This window comes from Poecile atricapillus, chromosome 35, assembly GCF_030490865.1.
Source record: "Poecile atricapillus isolate bPoeAtr1 chromosome 35, bPoeAtr1.hap1, whole genome shotgun sequence".
NCBI classification, from domain to species: Eukaryota; Metazoa; Chordata; class Aves; order Passeriformes; family Paridae; genus Poecile; species Poecile atricapillus.
The window spans coordinates 2,908,235-2,934,527 of NC_081283.1; the positions used below are offsets into that span (position 1 = coordinate 2,908,235).

At 65.2% G+C, this 26,293-nt stretch overlaps 2 protein-coding genes across 6 annotated transcripts; both read left to right on the top strand.

Annotated features, from left to right (window-relative positions):
• The first annotated feature begins 3,164 nt into the window (after positions 1-3,164).
• Positions 3,165-13,222, top strand: RAPGEF3 (Rap guanine nucleotide exchange factor 3). Of its 5 annotated transcripts, none has more exons than XM_058861255.1 (26): positions 3,542-3,592; positions 3,810-3,920; positions 4,013-4,134; positions 4,551-4,725; positions 4,905-4,989; positions 5,881-5,959; positions 6,059-6,135; positions 6,581-6,727; positions 6,827-6,936; positions 7,443-7,531; positions 8,502-8,580; positions 8,751-8,901; positions 8,984-9,066; positions 9,973-10,012; positions 10,123-10,204; positions 10,276-10,422; positions 10,509-10,606; positions 10,739-10,864; positions 10,945-11,126; positions 11,707-11,797; positions 11,948-11,998; positions 12,172-12,259; positions 12,342-12,406; positions 12,579-12,633; positions 12,759-12,830; positions 13,028-13,222. In XM_058861255.1, exons 1-26 carry the CDS (start codon positions 3,576-3,578, stop codon positions 13,144-13,146), a joined length of 2,541 nt encoding a protein of 846 aa, XP_058717238.1. In that variant the 5' UTR covers positions 3,542-3,575; the 3' UTR covers positions 13,147-13,222. The 5 variants fall into 5 exon arrangements, with proteins under 5 accessions (XP_058717243.1, XP_058717238.1, XP_058717240.1 ...); XM_058861257.1 differs by having other exon boundaries at positions 5,899-5,959; positions 7,440-7,531; positions 13,028-13,221; XM_058861260.1 differs by lacking the exons at positions 12,759-12,830; positions 13,028-13,222 and adding an exon at positions 3,165-3,351 and having other exon boundaries at positions 7,440-7,531; positions 12,535-12,625.
• Positions 13,223-13,579: 357 nt separating this feature from the next.
• Positions 13,580-25,217, top strand: ENDOU (endonuclease, poly(U) specific). Its single transcript, XM_058861327.1, has 10 exons — positions 13,580-13,606; positions 13,683-15,205; positions 19,923-20,057; positions 20,199-20,234; positions 21,072-21,243; positions 21,322-21,521; positions 22,023-22,136; positions 22,211-22,317; positions 24,050-24,192; positions 24,839-25,217. Exons 2-10 carry the CDS (start codon positions 14,806-14,808, stop codon positions 24,951-24,953), a joined length of 1,422 nt encoding a protein of 473 aa, XP_058717310.1. The 5' UTR covers positions 13,580-13,606; positions 13,683-14,805; the 3' UTR covers positions 24,954-25,217.
• The last annotated feature ends 1,076 nt before the right edge of the window (positions 25,218-26,293 follow it).

Sequence of the window (26,293 nt, forward strand, 5' to 3'; positions counted from 1 at the left end):
TAGGAGCCAGGTGAGGCTGCAGGTGAGCTGAACACTTCCCCAGCCGCCCTCCCCGGGCCCGTGTCCGGGCGGAGCGGAGCGGAACGGGCGGCCAGGCGTGAAGCGAGCCCGGTGCCAGGTGCCCGGCGGCGCATCCCCGGCCCGGCCCCCGGCAGGAAGGACATTCCCGGCAGGACATTCCCGGTAGGACATTCCCGGTAGGACATTCCCGATTCCCGACGGGACATTCCTGCAGCTGGAATTTGTCCCTTGGGGGGTCCCGGGGGTCCCGGCTCCTGCTCTCGGCCCCTCGTTGTCCCCTCTGGGCGGGGAGGTGACCCTGGAGCCCTGGCAGAGCTTCCGGAGCTTTGGGTCCTTCCCCTCCCCACTCTGCTTGACCTGGGACACTTTTTAAGTGAAAAAATGGAATTATTTTAGAAGGACAACTCCCCTCTGGGCACTTCCACGCAGCACAGGGGCTCCCTCCCAGAGAAGAGTTTTTCTCGCTTTTTCCCTTTTTTCCCCATTTATTTTTCTCTCCGGAGCTTTTAGGAAGGGACTTTGGGGAGGGCTTTTGAGGGGCGCTAAACCTGGGAAGCCTGGAGCATCCCTGGGATAAACTGGGATAAATCCCAGCAGCCCGGGGGGACCCTCCAGGAGCCGATCTGAGCAGGGAAAAGGGGATTTTATCCCAGCACAGCCATTCCTGGGGCAGGCGAGCGGCAGGGAAAAGCCTGGCTGTGCCTCGGAGGAGCACTGTTGTCCCTTCTCCCCGTCTCTGGAAGCTCCTGGAAACTCCTCCCGGCGTCCTGGCTCCGTCTCATCCCTCCTGGGAACTCAGGTCCCTCAGATCCCTCCCTGCTCCAAAGGACAGCGGCGTCCTTCCCAGGGGACAAGTGCCACCGTGCCGGTGACAAGTGACGCTGTGCCAGCTCCCGGGGGTCCCCGAGACCCTCCCGGGGGTCCCCGAGATCCTCCCGGGGGATCCGAGACCTTTCCCGGGAGATCTGAGCCCCTTCCCGGGGGTCCCCAAGACCCTCCCGGGGGATTCGAGACCTTTCAGAGTGATCCGAGACCCTCCCGGGGGTATCCGAGACCCTCCCGGGGGACCCCGAGACCCTCCCGGGGGATCCGAGCCCTTTCCCAGGGGTCCCCGAGACCCTCCCGGGGGATTCGAGACCTTTCAGAGTGATCCGAGACCCTCCCGGGGGACCCCGAGATCCTCCCGGGGGATCCGAGACCCTCCCGGGGGATCCGAGCCCTTTCCCAGGGGTCCCCGAGACCCTCCCGGGGGATCTGAGACCTTTCCCGGGGGATCCGAGACCCTCCCGGGTGTCCCGAGCCCTTCCCGGGGGTCCCCAAGACCCTCCCGGGGGTCCCCGAGACCCTTCCCGAGGGATTCGAGACCTTTCCGAGTGATCCGAGACCCTCCCGGGGGATCCGAGACCCTCCCAGGAGTCCCCGAGCCCCTTCCCGGGGGATCCGAGCTCCTTCCCGGGGGATCCGAGCTCCTTCCCGGGGGATCCGAGCCCCGGCCGGCGGAGGCTGCGGATGGGCGAGGACTTTCTCCGGAGCCCGAAATAGCCGCTCTTGTTTTCCTCGGGATCCCAAACAAAAGCGGCCGCGGGCGCGGAACGGCCGCTGGCGGCCTTGGCCGGGCGCCCGGAGCTGCCGGAATCCTGGAGAAAGGCAGGATCCCGGCGCGTCCCGTGGGCAGGAAAATGGAAAAGGCAACTCCTTAGGAAGCTGCTTGGAGCCGTGGCGAGGAGGTAAGGTCCCGACCCGCTCCTGGATGCTCCAGAATGGGGGGGTTTGCACAACGGGAGGGTTTGGGTGATTCCAGAGCCGCCCCGGCAGTGAGGAACCCTCGGGAAGGAGGAATCCGATCCTGGAGCGGGATTTTTGGTGTCTCTTTCGGTGTCCTTGGAGCGTGGCTGGAGCTGGCCCGGTGCCCCAAGGACAGAGCTCGCTGCGGGGGGACGGCAGAGGAGCTTTGGGGACCTGGGCATCGCTCAGGATGGACCCAGGGACAGTTCAGGGACCTCCTGCACCCAGGGGTGACACAAATCTGCACCCAGGGGTGACACAAATCTGCACCTACGGGGTGACAGGGACCCTCCTGCACCCACGAGGTGACAAAAATCTGCACCCACGCGTGACAGGGACCTCCCGCACTCCACGGGGGTGACACCTCCGTGTCTCCGCAGCAGCTCCGCGGCCCCGCCGCCTCCCGGCTCCCGTTCCGCAAACATTTGCTCGGAGCGGTTCCTGCTCCCGCGGCCGTCACGGGGCTCGGCAGAGTTTTGCAGAGAGCCTGAGTCACCGCGTCCCTGCCTTGGGGACAGTGTGGCCGGGTCAGGAGCGGTGTAACGCCGGCGCTGGTGACATCACCGTGGGGTCAGGAGCGGTGTCCCAGAGTTGGTGACATCACCGTGGGGTCAGGAGCGGTGTCCCTGAGTTGGTGACAGTCCCATGGGGTCAGGAGCGGTGTCCCTGAGTTGGTGACATCACCGTGGGGTCAGGAGCGGTGTCCCAGAGTTGGTGACATCACCGCGGGGTCAGGAGCGGGTGTCCCTGAGTTGGTGACAGTCCCATGGGGGTCAGGAGCGGTGTCTCGGCACTGGTGACAGTCCCATGGGGTCAGGAGCGGTGTCCCTGAGTTGGTGACAGTCCCATGGGGTCAGGAGCGGTGTCCCTGAGTTGGTGACAGCCCCGCGGGGTCAGGAGCGGTGTCCCTGAGTTGGTGACAGTCCCATGGGGTCAGGAGCGGTGTCCCAGCCCCGGTGCCACCGCGTCCCGGGACCTGCGGCAATTCCCAGAGCCGCTCGTTTCCCACCCGCTCCTCCAATTCCTCCCGAGCCCGTCTCAAGCGCTGGGAGCAGGCGGAGGCTCAGCCCTGAGGATCCCGCATTAATTAATTCCTGCCCTCCGCTCCTTAATTGGCCCTTCCATCCGGACCGTCCCTGCCATCGCTCCAGCCCCTCCCTGCCCGCAGATCCGGGGGAATCCCTGGAGACGCCGCTTTTTGCCCTCCCGGGGAGCCCCCACAGCCGGGAACACCGGGAGGGGACACCAAAATCCCCCAGGGGGTGCCCCCCGTGCGGGTGGGGGTCCCTCGGAGGGGTGGCCGTGCCGGGTGAGCGCTCCCGGGGCCGGGAACTGGTCTGACTGGTGCGGCCCGGGGGTTGTTTAATCCAGGGCCGTGGCCAGGAGCGAGCCCGGGTGTCTCGGTCCCTGCGGGGCAGCGCCGGGCACCGGAGCTCGGTCAGCTCCTCCCGGCCATCCCGGGGGGGCTGCGGGGACAGGGGCTCGTCCCTCCGCGGGGTTCGATGTCACCCGGAGCATCCCCGGCCGGAGGGAAGTGAGCTCCAGGTGGGGAAATGCGGGGGTCTGGATTCCCGAGCTGGGCGCTGGGTTCAGGGTTTGGGTTCTGGATTCGGGATCTGGGGAGTTTCCCCCTCCTCTGGTGAAGATCTGGGGGTGCCCAGGGTCCCCCCCACCACCGAGGGGGGGCACAGCAGAGCCCCCACAGCCACCAACCCCCTCCCCTTTGCTTTTCCAGACGCCGCTCCTGGACTCGGAATCCAGCCTGGACTATGGACACAGCATCACCCCAGGTGGGGGGAGGACGGGGAAGCCCCCGGGGACCAGAATTTGGGCGAGACCGAGGGGGGATGAGGAAGCCGGAGGCACCCCCCACATCCCGCAGTCGTGGTCCCCCCTTGTTCTCGGCCATTCCTGGGGTGGGCGATGGCGACCCCGGGGCACTGTGGGGACAGGCGACAACCCAGCCCCCCCACCCACGACCCCCCTTGTCCCCCTCCCACCCTCAGGCATCCCCGGAGAAGATCTGGAGAGCCGGCAAACTCCTCTTCGCCCCACCTCAGCAGCTCCCGGCCCGGCCTCATCCGCGACCACAAACACCACCTGCGGCACCACCGGTGGGCCGGGGGCTCGGGGGGGCTCTGGGGGGCTCTGGGGGGCTCTGGGGGAGCTGTCCCGGGGGTCTCTCACACCCTGTCCCCCTCCCCAGGCAGTGCTGCTCGGGGAAGGAGTTGGTAGATTGGCTGCTGAGCTCCGGTGCCGCCGTCCAGACGCGCGGCCAGGCCGTGGGGATCGGCCAGGTGCTGCTGGACGGGGGGGTCCTGACACACGGTGAGAGCTCCGGGGGTCCTGGGGGTCTCGGGGGTCCCGGGGTTCTCGGGGCTCGGGGGTCTCGGGTGTCCCGAGGGTCCCGGGGGTCTCGGGTGTCCTGGGGGTCTCGGGGGTCCTGGGGGTCTCAGGGGTCCTGGGGATCTCGGGTGTCCCGAGGGTCACGGGGGTTTCGGGGGTCTGGGGGGGTCCCGAGGGTCCCGGGTGTCCCAGGGGTCCCGGGTGTCCCGAGGGTCCCGGGGATCTCGGGTGTCCCGAGGGTCCCGGGGGTCCCGGGGTTCTCGGGGGTCCCGAGGGTCCCGGGGATCTCGGGTGTCCCGAGGGTCACGGGGTGCCCCGGGGGTCCCGGGGGTCTCGGGGTTCCCGGGGGTCCCGAGGAGGGCTGCAGAGCCCACCTGAGCGCCGCTGTCGCCCCGCAGTGAGGCAGGAGTGGCACTTCCAGGACAAGGAGACTCAATTTTATCGCTTTGCCGAGCTGGAGCTGAGCCCGGAGCCCGGAGCGGGGCCGCGGGACCCCGAGGAGCTGCTGGAGGCTTTGGGGTTCCTGGCACAGCTGGGACCCGACGCGCTGCTCTCCATGGCCCTGCGCAAGCCGTGAGTGCCCCAAGGGGGTCCCGGGGGGCTCTTTTGGACCTTCCCGACTCTTTTTGGACCTCAGGGAGGGGTTTGGAGCAGCCAAGGGGCTGCTGTGGGTGTCACCCGAGGAGGGAAGGGGGTTGGAGAGGGCTCTGGGTGGGGGGCACAGGGAGCTGCTGACTCCCCGCGCCCCCCAGGCCTGCCCAGCGCACTCAGGACGAGCTGGAGCTGATTTTTGAGGAGCTGCTTCACATCAAAGCCGTGGCTCATCTCTCCAACTCGGTGAGCGCCGCCGTGTCCCCAAATCCCTCGGGGTGTCCCCTGGGCCGCTCCTGAGCCCCAAATCCTCCTGAATCCCATCTGTTCCACCCCAAACATCCCCCCCCTGCTCCCCAAATCCTTCTGCACCCCTTTCCTTCCTGTCTGAGCCTCCTCCCCTGCTCCCCAAATCCTTCTGCACCCCTTTCCTTCCTGAGCCTCCTCCCCTGCTCCCCAAATCCTTCTGCACCCCTTTCCTTCCTGAGCCTCCTCCCCTGCTCCCCAAATCCTTCTGCACCCCTTTCCTTCCTGTCTGAGCCTCCTCCCCTGCTCCCCAAATCCTTCTGCACCCCTTTCCTTCCTGTCTGAGCCTCCTCCCCTGCTCCCCAAATCCTTCTGCACCCCTTTCCTTCCTGCCTGAGCCTCCTCCCCTGCTCCCCAAATCCCTCTGCACCCCTTTCCTTCCTGTCTGAGCATCCTCCCCTGCTCCCCAAATCCCTCTGCACCCCTTTCCTTCCTGCCTGAGCCTCCTCTCCTGCTCCCCAAATCCTTCTGCACCCCTTTCCTTCCTGTCTGAGCCTCCTCCCCTGCTCCCCAAATCCTCCTGCACCCCTTTCCTTCCTGAGCCTCCTCCCCTGCTCCCCAAATCCTTCTGCACCCCTTTCCTTCCTGTCTGAGCATCCTCCCCTGCTCCCCAAATCCTTCTGCACCCCTTTCCTTCCTGTCTGAGCATCCTCCCCTGCTCCCCAAATCCTTCTGCACCCCTTTCCTTCCTGTCTCAGCATCCTCTGCTCCCCAAATCCTCCTGCACCCCTTTCCTTCCTGCCTGAGCCTCCTCTCCCGATGGCCTCCGTGCCTCGCTCAGCCGCATTTCCCCATTCCCGTGTCCCCTCCTGGCCCTGCCGGGGGTGACAGGGCTGTCCCCCGGCACAGGTGAAGCGGGAGCTGGCGGCCGTGCTGATGTTCGAGGGTCACCAGCGTGCGGGGACAGTCCGTGAGTCACCGGGGGCACTCGGGGTCCCCAGCCCGGCCACGCCGGAGCCGCGCCCAAAACTCTGCGTCTTCCTCCCTCTTTTCCCGGGCGCTGTCGCAGTGTTCAGCCAAGGTGACAAAGGCACCTCCTGGTACATCATCTGGAAGGGCTCGGTCAACGTGGTCACCCACGGCAAGGTGGGTTTGTCACCCCCCTGCGCGGGAGGGACACCCCGATGTCCCCATCCCTCACCCCCGTGCTGTCCCCAGGGTTTGGGGGACACCCTGAACTCCAGGGACACCTCAGGGACACCCCAATGTCCCCATCCCTCACCCCGTGCTGTCCCCAGGGTTTGGGGACACCCTGAACTCCAGGGACACCCCAAGGACACCCCAATGTCCCCATCCCTCACTCCCCGTGCTGTCCCCAGGGTTTGGTGGCCACCCCAATGTCCCCATCCCTCACTCCCCGTGCTGTCCCCAGGGTTTGGTGGCCATTCCAATGTCCCCATCCCTCACTCCCCGTGCTGTCCCCAGGGTTTGGTGGCCACCCCAATGTCCCCATCCCTCACTCCCCATGCTGTCCCCAGGGTTTCGTGGCCACCCCAATGTCCCCATCCCTCACTCCCCGTGCTGTCCCCAGGGTTTGGTGGCCACCCTGCACGAAGGGGACGATTTCGGGCAGCTGGCGCTGGTGAACGACGCCCCTCGGGCCGCCACCATCCTCCTGCGGGAGGACAATTGTCACTTCCTGCGCGTGGACAAGCAGGACTTCAACCGCATCCTCAAGGTGGCTCCCGGGGGGGGGGCGAAGGCTCCGTTCCCAGCCGGTTTTGGGTGGAATTTTCTGGAATCCCGGCCGGGCTGACGGGGCTGGGTCGCCCCCCAGGACGTGGAGGCCAACACGGTGCGGCTGAAGGAGCACGGGAAGGTGGTGCTGGTGCTGCAGAAGGACCTGCAGGGGGGTGGTGGCACGGTGGCCTCGGCGCGGAGCAGCAGGTGACATCCCTGTCCTTGTCCCTGTCCTTGTCCCTGTCCCCTGTCCCCTCACAGCAGGTGACATTCCTGTCCCTGTCCCCTGGCAGAAGGTGACACCCCTGTCCCTGTCCCTGTCCCTGTCCCTGTCCCTGTCCCTGTCCCTGTCCCCTGGCAGAAGGTGACACTCGTGTCCCTGTCCCTGTCCCTGTCCCTGTCCCCTGGCAGAAAGTGACACCCCTGTCCTTGTCCTTGTCCCCTGGCAGAAGGTGACATCCCTGTCCCTGTCCTCTTATGGCAGGTGACACCCCTGTCCCTGTCCCCTGAGCAGAAGGTGACACCCCTGTCCCTGTCCTTGTCCCTGTCCCTGTCCCTGTCCCTGTCCCTGTCCTTGTCCCTGTCCCTGTCCCCCGAGCAGCCCCCGCCGCTCCTCTGCCCCCCCGGCCTCCCTTGGGGCAGTTTTTGGGAGGACCAAAGGGACAAAGAGGAGCGGGGACCTCATCCCGAGCTGTCCCCGCTGTCCCCAGCAGGTACCTGGTGATGGCCGGGACCCCCGAGAAGATCCTGGAGCACCTGCTGGAGTTCATGAGGCTCGATGCCACCCTCTACGACCCCGTGGGTAGGTGCGGGTGTCCCCCCGTCCCGGAGCCACCCGGAGATGGGGACATCCAGGAGCGGGGCTCCTCCAACCCCAAATCCTGCCCTGGAACGGAGAAAAATCCCCAAAACCGGGGCCGGGAGAGGGCGGCAGCTCCGGGCCGGGGAGCGGCTCCTCTGCGGCGCCTCTCGGTCTCCCTCTGCCTTCGGAGAGGAGAAAGCCGGGAGCCGGGAGATGTCCCCAGCGGGTCACAAATCCCAGCCGGGGCCGCCTCCTGCCGGATCCCGGGATTTTCCTTCCCACCCGGAGCGTCCAGCCCCTCCCGCGGGGTTTAGGAACAAAATCTGCACTGCCACGAGCGAGGTCCCCGTGTTGGGGACACCCCAGGCAGGGTCCCCGTGTTGGGGACACCCCAGGCAGGGTCCCAATGTTGGGGACACCCCAGGCAGGGTCCCCATGTTGGGGACACCCCAAACAAGGCACGGAGGGGTCCTTGGCTGCGCTCCCCGTGTTGGGGACACCCCGGGCAGGACATGGGGGGATCCTTGGCTGCGCTCCCCGTGTTTCAGACACCCCAAACAGGGTCCCCGTGTTGGGGACACCCCAAACAGGACACCGAGGGGTCCTTGGCTGCGCTCCCCGTGTTGGGGACACCCCGGGCAGGGTCCCCGTGTTGGGGACACCCGAGGCAGGGCACGGGGGGGGTCCTTGGCTGCGCTCCCCGTGTTTCAGACACCCCAGGCAGGGTCCCCGTGTTGGGAACACCCCAGGCAGGACATGGGGGGATCCTTGGCTGCGCTCCCCGTGTTGGGGACACCCCAAACAGGGTCCCCATGTTGGGAACACCCCAAACAGGGCACGGGGGGGTGTCCTTGGCTGCGGTCCCCGTGTTGGGGACACCCCAAACAGGGCACCGGGGGGGTCCTTGGCTGCGGTCCCCGTGTCCCCAGCGCGTTGGGGACAGCAGTGACGGTGTCCCCGCTCCCTCCAGACACGCTGCTGGGGGATTTCCTGCTCACCTACACCGTGTTCATGCCGACCTCGCAGCTCTGCCGGGCCCTGCTGCACCAGTATCCTTCTGCTGCCGCAACTGGGCGGACTGGGCTGGGGACTCGCTGTCATCTGGGGGAGCCCCAAGTCCCCTTTTAGGCTGCTCGGCGCATCCCCATCTCCCCGGGGTGACATCCCTGGGGGTCCCCTCCCCTCTCCACCTTTTACTGGTGCCCTTGACTGGTCCCAGTTTCCGCGCGGAGCCTCTGGAAGGTTCGGAGCAGGACAAGGCCACCTATTCCCTGCGGAAGCGGCGGAAAATCCTGCGGCTCGTCAGCCAGTGGGTGCTGCTCTACGGGCGGCTGCTGCAGGGCGACCGCAGCACCACGGCGCTGCTGCAGGTACGGCCAGGGTGACACGGGGACACCGCGGGGACCGGCGGGGACCTCCCCCCGCTCACCCCCGCGCCCCCTGTCCCCGCAGAACCTGGCGGACCTGGCGAGCCGCGACCCCCAGCTGGGCGGGCTGGGACAGGAACAGGGCCAGGAGCGGAGGAGGCCCCGAGCGTGAGTCCTCCGGTGTCCCCTCAATGTCCCCCGGTGTCTCCTGGTGTCCCTTGGTGGCCCCCAATGTCCTCCCGATGTCCCCCGTTATCGCCCGGTGTTCCCCCGCTATCCCCCCGGTGTCCCCCGGTGTCCCCCAGTGTCCCCCCGGTGTCCCCACGATGTCCCCTGGTGTCTCCTGGTGTCCTTTGGTGTCCCCCAATGCCCTCCCGATGTCCCCCGTTATCCCCCGTTATTCCCTGGTGTCCCCCGATGTCCCTCTGATGTCCCCCCGATGTCCCCCGGTGTCCCCCCGGTGTTCCCCAGTGTCCCCCCGGCGTCCCCCAGTGTCTTCCCGGTGACCCCCCGATGTCCCCACGATGTCCCCCGTTATCCCCCGGTGTCCCCCGGTGTACCCCGATGTCCCCACGATGTCTCTCGGTGTCCCCCGGTGTCCCCCGATGCCACCGCGGGTTCCCGTGTCCCTCTCCCCGTGTCCTTCGGGGGGCTGCGCTTCCCTGGAGCTTTTTGGGGCGACTTTGTCGCGGGTGTGGGTGTCACACACAGCCGGGTGGGGCGGGGGGGCTCGGGGGTGTCCAGGGAATCCCGGGGGTGACCGGGGAATCCCGGGGGTGGCCAGGGAATCCCGGGGATGACCGGGGAATCCCGGGGGTGGCCGGGGAATCCCGGGGGTGACAGGGAATCCCGGGGATGGCCAGGGAATCCCGGGGGTGGCCGGGGAATCCCGGGGGTGACCGGGGAATCCCGGGGGTGACCGGGGAATCCCGGGGGTGACAGGGAATCCCGGGGGTGGCCGGGGAATCCCGGGGGTGACCGGGGAATCCCGGGGGTGACCGGGAATCCCGGGGGTGGCCGATCCCGGTTCTGTTCCCCGCGGGAATTTCGGCTCCATCCCTTCCCCTCCCGCAGGCTGGAGAACGGTGACGGCAGCGTGTCCCCCCAGCCCAAGGTAGGGACCCCCTGAGGGGTGACAGGGCAGGATCGGGGTGTCCTCTGTCCCTGGGGACAGGAGGGGCGGTGTCAGGGGCCGCATCCTCCCCTCCGTCCCCCCTTTCCCAGCCCCGCAGCTCGGGAATGTGGCTCGGGACCCCCGAGGAGGCGATCCTGGACAGCACCAGCGCCCTGAGAGCCCAGGACAAAGGTACTGCCCCCTCTCTGGGGACCTTCCCCCGCGGCGAGGGGACACTGAGGTCCCTTTTGTCCCCTCCCCAGTGCCCTACGAGATCTTCAGGGCCGACCACTCGTGCCTGGTGTCGGTGCTGCCCGTGAACGCCTCGGTGCGGGATGTCCTGCGGGCCCTGGCGCCGCGGCTGGGCCGGGACCGGGAGCACGTCCTGGTCAAGGTGAACTCGGCCGGAGGTGAGGGGGGTCCCCCGGGGTGGCCTTGTCCCCGTGGCCAGCCGGGATCTGTCCCCTGGCCCATCCCCGCCGTTCCCCGCCCGCAGAGCGAGCCGTGCTGCCGCAGGACGCCGTGGGGGTCTTCACGGCGCTGGGGCTCAACGAGAGGCTCTTTGTGGTCACCGCGGACGAGCTGGGCAACCTGGTGAGTGCGGAGTGGGGGTCCGGGCTGGGCGGCACCGAGAAGACCCCCCCGGGAGGGGTTGGCCTCGGTTTGGGGTGTCTGTCCCCCCCCCCGGGAGGGCAGGAGGGGTCAGGGGTCCTGTCCCGTGCCCAGACCCCCCACCCTGAGCAGCTGGGCCCCCACGCCGGCTCCTCGGACAGCCTGGACCTGATCAGCTCCAAGGACCTGGCCAGCCACCTCACCGACTACGACTGGAACCTCTTCAAGAGCATCCACCAGGTCGGGAGCGCGGCCGGGGAGGGAGAGGAAGGAGGGGAGGGGGCGTTTCGGGACGCCCCTCACCTGCCGGGTCCCCCCAGGTGGAAATGATTCACTACATCGTGGGGCCGCAGAAGTTCCACGAGGTGACCACGGCCAACCTGGCGCGGGTGATGCGGCGCTTCAACGAGCTGCAGTTCTGGGTGGCCACCGAGCTGTGCCTGTGCCCCGAGCTCGGGCGGAGGGCGCAGCTCCTCCGCAAGTTCATCAAACTGGCGGCACAGTGAGTTCCTGTCCCTGTGTCCCTGTCCCCTGTCCGTCTCCCCTGTCCCTGTCCCTGTGTCCCTGTCTGTGTCCCTGTGTCCCTGTCCCTGTGTCCCTGTCTGTGTCCCTGTGCCTGTCCCTGTCTGTATCCCTATCCCTGTCCCTGTCCCCGTCCCTGTCCCTGTCCCTGTCTGTGTCCCTGTGTCCCTGTCCCTGTCCCTGTGTCCCTGTCCCCTGTCCCCCTGTCCCTGTCCCTGTCTGTGTCCCTGTCCCTGTCCCTCTCCCTGTCCCTCTCCCTTGTCCCTGTCTGTGTCCCTGTCCCTGTCCCTGTGTCCCGTCCCCGTCCCTGTCCCTGTCCCTGTCTGTGTCCCTGTCCCTCTCCCTCTCCCTGTCCCTGTGTCCCTGTCCCTGTCCCTGTCCCTGTGTCCCTGTCCCTCTCCCTGTCCCCGTCCCTGTCCCTGTCCCTGTGTCCCTGTCCCTGTCCCCGTCTCTGTCCCTGTCCCCCTGTCCCTGTCCCTGTCCCTGTCCCTGTCCCTGTCTCTGTCCCTGTCCCTGTCCCTGTGTCCCTGTCCCCGTCCCTGACCCGTCCCCGCCTGCAGCCTCAAGGAGCAGAAGAACCTGAATTCCTTCTTCGCGGTGATGTTTGGTGTGAGCAACACGGCCGTGACGCGCCTGGCCAAGACCTGGGAGGTGACAGCGGGGGGACATCGAGGGGACAGCGGGAGGTTCCAGGGGGGCCTGGGGGGGCGTGGGACGGCCGGGGGTCTCTGGGGAGGGACAGCCGGGGGTCTCTGGGGAGGGACAGGCAGGTGCCAGCCCCCTGATCCCGTCCCTGCGCAGAGGTTGCCCCACAAGATCCGGAAGCTGCACTCGGCCCTGGAGCGGATGCTGGTGAGTGCAGCCCCTCCTGATCCGTGTCCCCTCTCCCTCCCCGTGTCCCCTCTCCCTCCCCGTGTCCCCCTGTCCCCCCCCGTGTCCCCCTTCCCGGCAGGATTTGCCCCTGGAGCAATGGGGAGGGGGTGCTGCTGTCCCCCCCCATCCCCGCGTGTCCCCCCCACGCCCAGGACCCGTCGTGGAACCACCGCGTTTATCGCCTGGCCGTGGCCAAGATGAGCCCCCCCATCATCCCCTTCATGCCCCTCCTGCTCAAAGGTGGGTGTCCGGCTTTGGGGACCCCCTGGGCGTGCCCAGCGCTCCCGGCGGCGCCGCTCTGACCCCCAAACCCCTCCTCCAGACATGACCTTCATCCACGAGGGCAATCGCACGCTGGCCGAGAACCTCATCAACTTCGAGAAGATGGTGAGGGGTGGGGTGGCTCCCTGGTGACCCCTCCAAGGGCCCTGCTGTCCCCCCCGTCCCCCGGCACGCAGAGCCAGCGGGGTCCCAGGACGGTGGCGGTGGCAGGGACAGAGATTTTGGGGATCCAGGTGTGGCCAGGTGGCAGCAGGTGACCTCTGTGCCTCACCCGCAGCACATGATGGCCAAGACCGTGCGAGTCCTGCAGCGCTGCCGGGGCCACGCACACGGTGAGCGCTCCCAGGAGCTGGGGAGGGGGCTCGGAGCAGCCCCCGGGGACGGGGTTGAGCCCCCGGGGACGGGGCTGAGCCCCCAGGGACGGGGCTGAGCCCCCACTCTCTCTGTCCCCACCCAGCACCGCTGTCCCCGCTGCGGAGCCGCTCCCCGCACCGGCCCGAGGACCCCAAGTCCGTCAGGATCTCCACGTGTGCGTCTGGAGTTCTTCAATCCCACCCCTGGTCCGGCCCCGGGGGGCTCCCGACCCTCTGGGGGGGGGTTCCTGAGCCGGGAGAGGGTCCTGGGGTGCTGTGGAGGTTTGGGGGTGATGGGGGATGGAGAGGCTCAGCGGACGGTGCTGGGGGGGATGGAGGGGACCCCCAGCCGAGCCCCGACCCCTCCCCACAGGCTCGGAGCAGTCGCTGAGCGTGAGGAACCCCGTCTCTACCTGGGCCTACCTGCAGCACCTGAGAGCCATCGACAGCCAGAGGGAACTGCTGAGGCTCTCCCGGGACCTGGAGCCCTGAGCGGGGCCGGAGCAGGGCTGGGGGCTCGGATGGGGATGGGGGCCCGGAGTGAGGATGGGGGCTCGGATGGGGATGGGGGCCCGGAGTGGGGATGAGGGCTCGGATGGGGGCTCAGAGTGAGGATGAGGGCTCAGATGGGGGCTCAGAGTGAGGATGGGGGCTCGGATGGAGGCTCAGATGGGGGCCCAGAGAGGGGATGGGGGTCCAAAGTTAGGATAGGGGTCCGGAGTGGGGATGAGGGCTGAGATGGGGGCTCAGAGTGGGGATGGGGGCTCAGATGGGAGCCCGGAGTGGGGATGGGGACTCGGATGGAGGCTCAGAGTGAGGATGAGAGCCCGGAGTGGGGATGGGAGCCCGGAGTGGGGATGGGGGCTCAGATGGGGGCTCAGAGTGAGGATGGGAGCCCGGAGTGGGGATGGGAGCCCGGAGTGGGGATGGGAGCCCGGAGTGGGGATGAGGGGTCGGATGGAGGCTCAGAGTGAGGATGGGAGCCCGGAGTGGGGATGAGAGCCCGGAGTGGGGATGGGAGCCCGGAGTGGGGATGGGAGCCCGGAGTGGGGATGGGAGCCCGGAGTGGGGATGGGAGCCCGGAGTGGGGATGGGGTCCCGGCTGCCGGCAGCGGGGCAGCCCCTGGCTCTGCTCCCGGTGGTCCCGGCCTGCGCTGGGGCTGCCCCAGAGCTCGGCCACGGACTCAGATCCGGCCCCGAGGGGCAGCCGGGCCCCGCTGAGCTCCGGCCAGGTGGGCAATAGAGGTATTTTTGTACACACGGCTGCGCTTCCTCTTCTTCTCCGAGCCCGGGGTCACCTGGTGGGGTGGGGAAGGAGCCCCGGCGCCCCCGGTGTGAGCTGGGGAACGGCCCCAGAGCCCCGGAGCAGCCCCGGCGGAGGTGACACAGGTCAGGAAATGACTGAGGGCTGAGGGAGAAGCCAAAGCCGGCCCTTATGACACCAAACGCCGCTCCCGTGCCAGCTGACACCGCCCGGGGCACAGCGGGGACCGCTCCCTGCTCCGGGAGGGATCCCGGGAATCGCCCCAGCTCCTCAGGAGCTGTTTGGGCTCCGTTCTCACCTGCCCAGGTGGGGGGCACAGGGGATGAGCCTCTCCTCGGGGGGGACACCCTGTCCTGAGGCATCGGGGCCGTGTCCCGGGAGAGCCCGGGGCTGGTTCCTGACTGGAATTACACCGGGCCAAGCCCGGGAGAAGCGTTCTCTTCCCTGGAGAAGCGTCTGGAGCAAATCCTGCAGGCTCTGAGCAAGCTTTGGGATGAGGTTTCCCCGGGGAAATGCAGCAGGGAGTGAGGAGGAGGAGGCAGAGGTCTGATGGTGCCCGTGGGGGACCCGGTCCCCGTTATTTCCCTGGAAATATCCTGGCCGGCACCCGGGGAGGCTCCAAAATGGGATTTTTTCCATCGGGATCGGCTGTGACCCCCTCCAGGGCTGGGCTGAGCCCCCCAGGGCTGGGCTGAGCCTCCCAGGGCCGTGGAGGGTCCCTGGAGCAGCTCTGGAGTGAGCATCACCCCAAAACCTCGGACTGTGGCGGTGTTTTGGCCTTTCCCGGTGCTGCTGCAGGACCGGGAGGCTCCGAAGAGGCCGATCCGAGCCGGGCTGGGGCATCACGGCCTCCAGAGCTGAGTTAGGAGATCTCATTACCCCAATTAATGCTGCTCCCAGTTCACACCAGTCACCCGGAGCGAGGGTCCCGGCGCTCCCCAGTTCAGGTGAAGCCCCCCCGGGACTCTCCCCCCGCCTCCCTTTGGGGTCAGGCACGGGGAGCTGTGGAGTGTGGAGCAACCCCGGGATTCTGGATTTACCAGCCCTCCTCCCACTGCGGGCAGCCTGTAATTAGCCGCGCTCTTAATGAGTTTTGGGGAAGTTTTGGGTGCAGCCCGCCCGTGGTGCCCTCCCTCCCTCCCGCGGGACCCACAAATAGCAGGGAGCGCCGGGGAGCTCCGGCATTCCCGAGCCGCTCCCGGGACTCCCAAACCGCTTCCCGAGGGACGATGGAGCCCTGGATCCTCCTGGTGGGGGCAGGAATTGTCCTGGGCTGCGTGTCCGGCCGTGAGTGACCAGCGGGGCCGGGCCCCGGGGGCTCCGGGGCTGCGGCATCCCAGGGGATGGGCTGGGAGCGCTGCCCAAACCAGGAGCTGCGCCTTACTGGGATAACTGGGAGCCAGTCTGGCTCCGCGGGGGGAAGGGGAGGGGGATTTTCCATGTTGGAAATGGGGTGGATTATCCAGTTTCGCTGGTTTTCCGCCTGGTCCGGTGGGGCTGACCCTGCTTTGGTGCTGTAAAGCTCAAGGAGCCCTCCCGCGGCTCCTCGTTTCCATTTATCCATGAGAAAACAGCGCTGGGTGTTTTCCAAACCCGATCCTTTCCCCAGCGAGGAGCTGCTCAGGTGGAAAGGGCAGCGCAGACCGGGCTGTTCCACCCCTGCCCACCCCGCGGTGCCCAGGAGGGGCTCGGGGGGCCGAGGGAGGGGAGCTCTGGCTTTGAGGAGGAGCTCGGGGCCAGCAGGATTTTGGCTCCCGGGATCCCACGGGGAGCAGGAGGTGCCGGCACTGCCGAGTTCTTGCACAAATCCTGAGCTGTGATCCACTGGTGAGGACGGGATTTCATCACCCCCCGACGCTGCCAGGATCTGATGTCCCAGGAGCCGATGAGTCCCCTCGGGATGAAAGATGAGGAGTTTTGGAGAGGCTCCAAAGCTGGATGGGAGCAGGAGTTTCCCAAAGCGAGTCCTGAGCTGTTCCAGATGGAAAATCCGGGCTGAAGGTGGCTGGGAAGCTCGTGGTCAGTCCCGGCCACCTGCTGGACCTGTCTGCTGGACCTGGAACATCTTCACTTCTCCTCGTGTGGGCAGTGGGAGATTCTCCCTGGTGATCCCACAGCCAGGGCTCACGTGTGGGTTTGGAGAGCGGGAATTGAGGATTTGGGAAGCTCAGGTTGCCCACAGCTCTGCTCTGGGTTAATTTGTCCTTCAAATGGGCCCTGCTGGAGGTCAGGCTGGGTTTGGATCCGTGTTTTCCTGGAGGAACCAGGTCCTGAGTCAGAGCAGGGGCTCAGGGACGCGGCTCTGGCTGAGCTGACTCATCCCCGTGCCCGAAACCAAACTGGGAGCACTGGGAGAGCTCCGTCACCTCCCCCAGTGCTCAGGGGGCAGGGAATGACCCCCTCCCTGTGCCCAAAACCCCTTTTTGACCAAAGTTAAAACGAGTTTGGGAGCGGGGGGAGAGCTCTGGTCCCTGGGAAAGCGAAATATTTGTGCAGCCAGGGGAAAATCTTTGGGCAGGATCTGCCAAAAAATCTCCTCTGACCGGAGCAGCCGAACACCCCCGGGGGGTTTGGGGATGTGTCGTGTCCGTCTGTCCCGGGACAGCATCCCCGCGGCGTTTCCAGCTCTCCCCGCAGCCCCAAAAACTCCCGAGAGCTCCAAAATCTCCTCCAATGAGCGGCTGAGGGGCCCGCAGCGATTTAGGGATTTCAGATCAATTTAGGGGTTTTGGATTAATTTAGGGGTTTCAGATCAATGTAGGGATTTTGGATCGATTTAGGGATTTAGGATCGATGTAGGAATCATAGGTCAGTGCAGGGATTTAGGATCGATTTAGGGATTTAGGATAGATTTAGGGATTTTGGAGTGATTTTGGGATTTTGGATCGATTTAGGGATCATGGGTCAGTAAAGGACTTCTGATTGATTTAGGAATTTAGGATTGATTTAGGTATTTAGGATCAATTTCGGGATCTAGGGTCAGTTTAGGGATTTTGGGTCAGTTTAGGGATTTTGGGTCAGTTTAGGGATTTGGGGTCAGTTTAGGGATTTTGGGTCAGTGCAGGGATTTTGGGTCAGTTTAGGGATTTGGGGTCAGTTTATGGATTTTGGATCAGTTTATGGATTTTGGATCAGTTTAGGGATTTGGGGTCAGTTTAGGGATTTGGGGTCAGTGCAGGGATTTGGGGTCAGTGCAGGGATTTTGGATCAGTTTAGGGATTTGGGGTCAGTTTAGGGATTTGGGGTCAGTGCAGGGATTTGGGGTCAGTGCAGGGATTTGGGGTCAGTTTAGGGATTTGGGGTCAGTGCAGGGATTTTGGGTCAGTTTAGGGATTTTGGGTCAGTTTAGGGATTTGGGGTCAGTTTAGGGATTTTGGGTCAGTTTAGGGATTTTGGATCAGTTTAGGGATTTTGGGTCAGTTTAGGGATTTTGGGTCAGTTTAGGGATTTTGGGTCAGTGCAGGGATTTTGGATCAGTTTAGGGATTTTGGGTCAGTTTAGGGATTTTGGGTCAGTTTAGGGATTTGGGGTCAGTGCAGGGATTTTGGATCAGTTTAGGGATTTGGGGTCAGTGCAGGGATTTGGGGTCAGTTTAGGGATTTTGGGTCAGTGCAGGGATTTGGGGTCAGTTTAGGGATTTTGGGTCAGTTTAGGGATTTGGGGTCAGTGCAGGGATTTGGGGTCAGTTTAGGGATTTGGGGTCAGTGCAGGGATTTGGGGTAAGTGCAGGGATTTTGGGGTCAGTGCAAGGATTTTGGATCAGTTTAGGGATTTTGGGGTCAGTTTAGGGATTTGGGGTCAGTTTAGGGATTTGGGGTCAGTTTAGGGATTTTGGGCCAGTTTAGGGATTTTGGGGTCAGTGCAGGGATTTTGGGTCAGTTTAGGGATTTTGGGTCAGTTTAGGGATTTGGGGTCAGTTTAGGGATTTTGGGTCAGTGCAGGGATTTTGGGTTCAGTTTAGGGATTTTGGGTCAGTGCAGGGATTTTGGATCAGTTTAGGGATTTGGGGTCAGTGCAGGGATTTGGGGTCACTGCAGGGATTTGGGGTCAGTTTAGGGATTTTGGATCAGTTTAGGGATTTGGGGTCAGTTTAGGGATTTTGGGTCAGTTTAGGGATTTTGGGTGGTGTCTGAGCGAGGAGGAGGAGCCATTCCCTCACCCTGCCACCTCTCTGCAATTCGGGATTGGGGATTTGGGATTTGGGATGATCCAACCTGAGTCAGCGCGGGGTCGGGGCCCTGCTGGGACACGCTCGGGCTGTTGTGACACCCCCGGGCCACACGGGACCGGCACCGGGACCGGCTGGGCGGTGACGGGGCTGTGTGGGCAGCTCCTGCCTTGCACAATCCTGGGATTGCAGCTGGAAAAGGAGCGTGGATGAGAGATCCGGGGTGATTTATCCCGGGATGTGTCCCGGGAATGGGGCTCGGCTGCTGGGGCTGGACTGGTCATACTGGGGGGTCTGGGGCATCACCAGCGTCACTGAGCGCCCCATCCATGGGTTGTCCCTTCCCTGGGAATTTCTCCCAGTTCTCCTCAGGGAGTTGAGGATTTGGGAAGCTCAGGTTGTCCCATAGCTCCGCTCTGGGTTAATTTAAATATTTAAATAATTCATTAATTAAAAATTAATTTAAATATTTAAATAAACCTCGCTAAACCCCTCCCGTTTAGAGCGGATTGGCAGGGAATGGGAATCCCAGAGGGAAAACCAAGCCCAGGACACCCCCAGGAGCCGGGGCTGGGACTTGCGGGGTCCCCCCAGCACCTGCAGGACCTGGGTGACATCACCGGGCACAAATTATTGGGGTGAAGCCACAAAGGGAGCGGCTGCCGAGGTTCGGCAGCAGTGGCGGGGGGTTTGATGCCACCCTGGATGTCACTGTCATCGCCTGGATGTCACTGTCACCGCCTGGATGATGTCCCGGGACAGGATGTGCCGCATCAGGATTTGCCCCGGGGCCACGTTTCGCCCGCCGGAGCCCGAGTTGGGCAAGCTGGCGGTGCCTCAGATGCCGGGAGATTGCGGCTCCGCCAGGGACAGCAACGCCCTCCCCTCCAGGGATCGCTTTGTCGGCTGGGACACGGCTGGGGACAGGGCCACCAGGATGGGACACGGCTGCTGGCACGGCCTGGCACAGGGCCACCAGGCTGGGGACAGAGCCACCAAGCTGGGGAAAGGGCCACCAGCCAGGGACAGGGCCACCAGGATGGGACACGGCTGCTGGCACGGCCTGGCACAGGGCCACCAGGCTGGGGACAGGGCCACCAAGCTGGGGAAGGGGCCACCAGCCAGGGACAAGGCCACCAGGCTGGGGACAGGGCCACCCTCCTGAGGTGACTTCTTGGCTCCTTCCATCCCATTCCTCCCGCCGGGAGCGGGGAGCTCCTTCCTCGGGGCTGTCCCAGGACGATCCCAAACCCTCGGTGACCTCCAGCTCCTCCTCGCTCGAGGGCAGGTGTCCCTTGTCCCCCTCAAAGCCTCGGTGACCTCCAGCTCCTCCTCGCTCGAGGACAAGTGTCCCTTGTCCCCCTCAAAGCCTCGGTGACCTCCAGCTCCTCCTCGCTCGAGGACGAGTGTCCCTTGTCCCCCTCAAAGCCTCATCGCTGCTATTTTTAGCTCCTCTCGGCTGTCCTGAGTCACCAAGCGCATCCCAGAGGGTACAAACAGCTCAGGAAGGAGTTTTCCCAGTTTTCCCAGTTTTCCCAGTTTTCCCAGTTTTCCCAGCAGGAAAGGAAGGACGGCCGGGATGCAAACGAGGGTGCCAGGAATGCGGCAGCTCCTCCGGCGGGGCCCGGGGCGCTGGGGCTCGCCCGGGGATCGCGGGGTGAATCACGGGGAGCAGCTCGGGGGGGACAAACGCGAGCCCTTGGCTGCTGTCACCCTGCGCCGGTGACACAGAGGGACACAGATCCCCTGGGGCTGGCCCGGGAGGGGACACGGGGCGGCGCGGGGACGCTCCAGGTGAGGGGGTGTCCCCTCTCTGACCCTCTGGTGTCCCCAAAGATCTTTACACGTCCCCCGAGTCCTGCGAGGGTCGCTGCGGGGAGCCCTTCAGCGAGGATGACGAGTGTCATTGTCACCGCGAGTGCGGGACACAGCACAGCTGCTGCGAGGACTACGAGAGGCACTGCGGGCCCGGTGAGCGCCCGGGGACCGGGATTTGGGGTGTCCCTTCCCCTGCTGGGGGTGCCGGGGGTTGGTCCCGAGGCTCTGCGGGGTCCTGGGGAGCCCCCAGGGTGTCCCCAACCCCCTGAGATCTTTTTCCTCTCGGTTTTGCAGGTGGGGAAGGGGCCGAGGGTGGAGCTCGGAGCCGCGGTGAGTCAGGAGGGACAGGAGCTCCCCGAGGTGCCCCAGGGATGTCCCCACCCTGTGCCAGGAATGTCCCTTATGCTCCTCGGGTGTCCCCTCTATTCCTCTGGGTGTCACCCCCTTGTTCCTTGGGTGTCCCTCTGTTCCAGGGATGTCCCCCCTGTCCCTCGGGTGTCCCCCCTGATCCTCTGGGTGTCCCCTCTGTTCCTCTGGGTGTCACCTCCTTGTTCCTTGGGTGTCCCTCTGTTCCAGAGATGTCCCCCCTGTCCCTCGGGTGTCCCCCCTGTCCCTCGGGTGTCCCCCCCGTTCCTCTGGGTGTCCCCTCTGTTCCTCTGGGTGTCACCTCCTTGTTCCTTGGGTGTCTCCCCTGTTCCAGGGATGTCCCCCCCGTTCCTCTGGGTGTTCCCTCTGTTCCTCTGGGTGTCACCTCCTTGTTCCTCGGGTGTCCCCCCTGTTCCTCGGGATGTCCCCCGTGTTCTTCAGGTGTCTCCCTGTTCCAGGGATGCCCCCACTGCCACCTCCTGTCCCCTGGTCCTCCCTGTCCTTGGATCCCGCACGTCCCCACAGGGACATCCTCGCTTTTCCCTGGATCCCACTGGCTCCCCCTCACTTTTCCATGGATCCCACTGGATCCCCCTCACTTTTCCACGGATCCCACTGAATCCCCCTCACTTTTCCCTGGATCCCACTGAATCCCCCTCACTTTTCCATGGATCCCACTGGCTCCCCCTCACTTTTCCACGGATCCCACTGAATCCCCCTCACTTTTCCACGGATCCCACTGGCTCCCCCTCGTTTCCCCTGGATCCCAGAGCTGTCCCCATCCCCTGCCTGTCCCCACAGATGGATTCTCCAGCAGCCGCGATTCCATCACGGAGCAGGAGCTGCTGGAGCTCTCGGAGCAGCTTTACCGGCTGGACCACAACAAAGCCCGGCCCGGTGACATCGCCATCAACCCCCAGCACCTGGCGGGACCCGACGAGACCGGGGACAAGCAGGACCGGTCCCCGCAGCCGTGAGTGGCACCGGGGCAGGGACAGTGACCCAGGGCCGGTGATGGGAGCTGCAATTCCCCTTCCTCCACCTCCCCCAGGCTCTACAAATACGTGAACGAGGCGCTCTTCTCCAAGCCCACCTACGCCAGCTTCATTAAGCTGCTGGATAATTACCAGAGGGCCACGGGCAGGGAGGAGGAGGTGACGGCCGAGGAATTGCGGGAGCAGGATCGTTTCCTCCAGGAGGTGATGAAAACCGAGCTCATGAAGAAACTCTTCGTGTTCCTGCAGGGGAAAAGTGAGTTTGGATCGGGGCAGGGCTGGGGAATGTCCAGGGAATGACCCAGAGCTGGGTTTTTTCCCTGTTTTCAGCGTGGGTTTTGGGGTTTTTTTCACTGTGAGTTTTGGGTTTTTTTCACTGTGAGTTTTGGGTTTTTTTCACTGTGAGTTTTGGGTTTTTTTCACTGTGGGTTTGTTTTTTTTTTCACTGTGGGTTTTGGGGTTTTTTCACTGTGGGTTTTGGGTTTTTTTCACTGTGGGTTTTGGGTTTTTTTCACTGTGGGTTTGGGTTTTTTTTCACCGTGGGTTTGGGTTTTTTTTCCCCATTTTCCCCGTGGTTTTTTGAGGTTTTTTCCCCGTTTTTCCCCCTTTTTCCCGTGCTCTGCTGGGACCCGGGGACCGAAAGAGGGGGAACCACCAAGGGAAGCCGCAGCCGGGTGGGAATGACCTGGGATGGGCACAGGGATGAGGGCAGGGAGAATTCCCGAGCCTCTCCCGCTGCTCCCGCCTTTCCCTGCAGACCGCTACAGCTCCGAGGAGGAGTTCGTGCAGGATTTGAAGGAGATGTGGTTCGGCCTCTACTCCCGAGGGGATGGAGAACGGGATTCCAGCGGCTTCGAGCACGTTTTCTCAGGTACAGCCTCACCAGGGCCGGGCTGGGGGCAGCGCCGGGCCGGGGGCTCATCCAGGAATCCCCTCTGTGTTTAGGGGAGGTGAAAAAGGGAAAAGTGTCCGGATTTCACAACTGGATCCGCTTCTACCTCCTGGAAAAGCAGGGCGGCGTCAACTACTTCAGCCACAACTTCAACGGGCCGGTGAGAGCTCCCGGGGGGGTCCGGGGCACCCCACAGGAGCCCCCAGAACCGGGGATGCTCTCCCCGACCCATCCCCGCTGCTCCGGGGTGGGAAGAGCCGGGACAGACAATGCCAGGGGGAAGAGATGTTCCCAAACCATGAGGGAGAGATTTGGGGTTGGGGGGCTCTGCTGGACCCCTCAGCCCAGCTGGGATCTGCTCTGGATCCTCCCTGGAGGGGTTGTGAGGATTTCTGGGTGGGATGGACGTGGATTCCCAGCCCTGCTGGACCCCTCAGCTGCTCTGGGTCCTCCCTGGAGGGGCTGTGAGGATTTCTGGGTGCGCTGGGTGTGGATTCCCTGCCCTGCTGGACCCCTCAGCTGCTCTGGATCCTCCCTGGAGGGGCTGTGAGCATTTCTGGGTGGGATGGATATGGATTCCTGGCCCTGCTGGACCCCTCAGCCCAGCTGGGATCTGCTCTGGATCCTCCCTGGAGGGGCTGTGAGCATTTCTGGGTGGGCTGGGTGTGGATTCCCTGCCCTGCTGGACCCCTCAGCTGCTCTGGATCCTCCCTGGAGGGGCTGTGAGCATTTCTGGGTGGGCTGGGTGTGGATTCCCGGCCCTGCTGGATCCCTCAGCTGCTCTGGATCCTCCCTGGAGGGGCTGTGAGGATTTCTGGGTGGGATGGACGTGGATTCCTGGCTCTGCTGGACCCCTCAGCTACTCTGGATCCTCCCTGGAGGGGCTGTGAGGATTTCTGGGTGGGATGGACGTGGATTCCCTGCCCTGCTGGACCCCTCAGCCCAGCTGGGAGATGCTCTGGATCTCCCTGGAGGGGCTGTGAGGATTTCTGGGTGCGCTGGGTGTGGATTCCCGGCCCTGCTGGACCCCTCAGTTGCTCTGGATCCTCCCTGGAGGGGCTGTGAGGATTTCTGGGTGGGATGGACATGGATTCCCTGCTCTGCTGGACCCCTCAGCTGCTCTGGATCCTCCCTGGAGGGGCTGTGAGGATTTCTGGGTGGGATGGACATGGATTTCCTGCCCTGCTGGACCCCTCAGCTGCTCTGGATCCTCCTTGAAGGGGCTGTGAGCATTTCTGGGTGGGATGGACGTGGATTCCCTGCCCTGCTGGACCCCTCAGCTGCTCTGGATCCTCCCTGGAGGGGTTGTGAGGATTTCTGGGTGGAATGGATATGGATTCCCGGCCCTGCTGGACCCCTCAGCCCAGCTGGGAGCTGCTCTGGATCCTCCCTGGAGGGGTTGTGAGCATTTCTGGGTGGGCTGGGTGTGGATTCCTGGCCCTGCTGGACCCGTCAGCTGCTCTGGATCCTCCCTGGAGGGGCTGTGAGCATTTCTGGGTGGGCTGGGTGTGGATTCCCGGCTCTGCTGGACCCCTCAGCCCAGCTGGGATCTGCTCTGGATCCTCCCTGGAGGGGTTGTGAGGATTTCTGGGTGGGATGGACGTGGATTCCTGGCCCTGCTGGACCCCTCAGCTGCTCTGGATCCTCCCTGGAGGGGCTGTGAGCATTTCTGGGTGGGCTGGGTGTGGATTCCCTGCCCTGCTGGACCCCTCAGCTGCTCTGGATCCTCCCTGGAGGGGCTGTGAGCATTTCTGGGTGGGCTGGGTGTGGATTCCCGGCCCTGCTGGACCCCTCAGCTGCTCTGGATCCTCCCTGGAGGGGCTGTGAGGATTTCTGGGTGGGCTGGGTGTGGATTCCCTGCCCTGCTGAGCCCAAATCCCGCTCTCTCCCAGTGGGACACGTACCCCGATGTGCTGGGGCTCCAGTTCAGCTGGGACGGCTTCTACAAAGAGGTGGGGTCGGCTTTCATCGGCTGCAGCCCCGAATTCGAGTTCGGCCTCTACTCCCTCTGCTTCCTGGCGCGGCCCGGCCGGGCGTGAGTGCTGACCCCGTGTCCGTCTGTCCATCCCCAGCCCGGCCCGGGGCCAGCGGGGCCGCCCTGAGCCCCAGCAGAGCCCAGGATTGAGAGGAATTTGGGGTGCTGGGGGTGGGGAGGGATGGGATCCATGGGATCCATGGGATGGGATGGGATCCATGGGATGGGATCCATGGGATGGGATGGGATCCATGGGATCCACAGGATGGGATCCACGGGATGGGATCCATGGGATCCATGGGATGGGATCCACGGGATGGGATCCATGAGATGGGATCCATGGGATGGGATGAGGATGAGGATGAGGATGAGGAAGAGGAAGAGGAAGGGGAAGGGGAAGAGGATGAGGATGAGGATGAGGATGAGGATGAGGATGAGGATGAGGATGAGGATGAGGATGAGGATGAGGATGAGGATGAGGATGAGAATGAGGATGAGAATGAGGATGAGGATGGGAATGAGGATGAAGATGAGGATGGGATGAAGATGAGGATGAGAATGAGGATGGGGACGAGGACGAGGACGAGGACGAGGACGAGGATGAGGACAAGGATGAGGACGAGGATGAGGATGAGGGGCTCCGGGCTGGAGCGCTGCAGCTGTGGGGACACCGAGACCCCTCCAGTGACGGGCGCTGTCCCCACAGGTGTCACCTGAGCCTGGGCGGGCACCGCCTCAGCGTCCAGACCTACCCCTGGACCAAATCCAGCTCCAGCAGCGGCAGGAGGTTCATCGCCACCGCCTACGTGATGTCACCCTGAGGGGGGCACGGCTGGGGGGGCGAGCACCGCCCGCCCCGGGGTGGCCCCCGCGCCCCTCGGGGCCGGGAGTGGCCGCGCTGCGGGCCCGGGGCGGGGGCCCGGAGGGGCCCGGGAGGAGCGGCGGGGGTCGAACCCCGCGGGGAGGGGGCGAGGGGGACACCCCCAGACCCCGCCGTGTGTCGCGGGCCCGGGCTCGGCGGAAGAGCGGAGGGAAGGGAAGGATTTGGCACGGAAAGAGGATCCTGAGCGGAATAAAAACGCTGCCCTGGCTGGAGGAAGGTTCTGGGTGTGGGAGCAGCAAATCCCCCTTTATCCGTACCCCCACCTCCACTCTGAGCCCCCCGAGGCTCTGTCCCCCCCCCCGGACACCCCCAATCCCCGGAGTTCTGTCCCCTGGAGCCTCCCCCCGGGAATTCGGCTCTGCCCTGGGTGCCTCCCCCAGCCCTGCCCAGCTGAGCTCCCACCGAGGCCCGCGGCTCCCCAGAGACCCCCAATTCCCCCCCGAGCTGGGGCTGCTCAGGGCTCCAGGTGCTCCAGCACCACCCTCAGGGGGACCGAGCAGAGCCCGGGGAGCAGCGGGACCCCCCGGACCCCCCACTCCTTTCCCCGCGGAGGTGACGCCCCACGCTCGGGACAAGCCCCGAGGCACCGGGATCCCAGCGCACCCCCCGCTTCTCCCCGAATTTGGGGGGTCCCGGTGCGCGTGTGAGGGGGGTGACAGCCACCAGCTCCCCCCGCTGCCCCCATCCGCTCCTCCTGCACCCCGGGGCTGGCGCGGTTGGGGGTCCCCCACTGCCCCATCCCCTCCTCCTGCACCCCGGGGCTGGCGGGGTTGGGGGTCCCAGGGCGTCCCCATCCCCTCCTCCTGCACCCCCGGGGCTGGCGGGGTTGGGGGTCCCCTGTTGCCCCCATCCCCTCCTCCTGCACCCCGGGGCTGGCGGGGTTGGGGGTCCCCACTGCCCCATCCCCTCCTCCTGCACCCCAGGGCTGGCGGGGTTGGGGGTCCCAGGGCGGCCCCATCCCCTCCTCCTGCACCCCGGGGCTGGCGGGGTTGGGGGTCCCCTGTTGCCCCCATCCCCTCCTCCTGCACCCCCGGGCTGGTGGGGTTGGGGGGTCCCAGGGCGGCCCCATCCCCTCCTCCTGCACCCCAGGGCTGGCGGGGTTGGGGGGTCCCAGGGCGGCCCCATCCCCTCCTCCTGCACCCCCGGGCTGGCGGGGTTGGGGGTCCCCACTGCCCCATCCCCTCCTCCTGCACCCCAGGGCTGGCGGGGTTGGGGGTCCCCCACTGCCCCCATCCCCTCCTCCTGCACCCCGGGGCTGGCGGGGTTGGGGGTCCCAGG

Excerpts from the sequence above, each read along its gene's own strand:
- RAPGEF3 (XM_058861255.1), top strand. Across the intron at positions 5,960-6,058 it reads CCAGCGTGCGGGGACAGTCC|TGTTCAGCCAAGGTGACAAA; the intron begins GTGAGTCACCGG and ends GCGCTGTCGCAG. Across the intron at positions 6,937-7,442 it reads GCCTCGGCGCGGAGCAGCAG|GTACCTGGTGATGGCCGGGA; the intron begins GTGACATCCCTG and ends TGTCCCCAGCAG.
- ENDOU (XM_058861327.1), top strand. The coding sequence starts at position 14,806 with ATGCTGCTCCCAGTTCACACCAGTCACCCGGAGCGAGGGTCCCGGCGC. Across the intron at positions 21,522-22,022 it reads CGTGTTCCTGCAGGGGAAAA|ACCGCTACAGCTCCGAGGAG; the intron begins GTGAGTTTGGAT and ends CTTTCCCTGCAG. Across the intron at positions 22,137-22,210 it reads CTTCGAGCACGTTTTCTCAG|GGGAGGTGAAAAAGGGAAAA; the intron begins GTACAGCCTCAC and ends CTCTGTGTTTAG.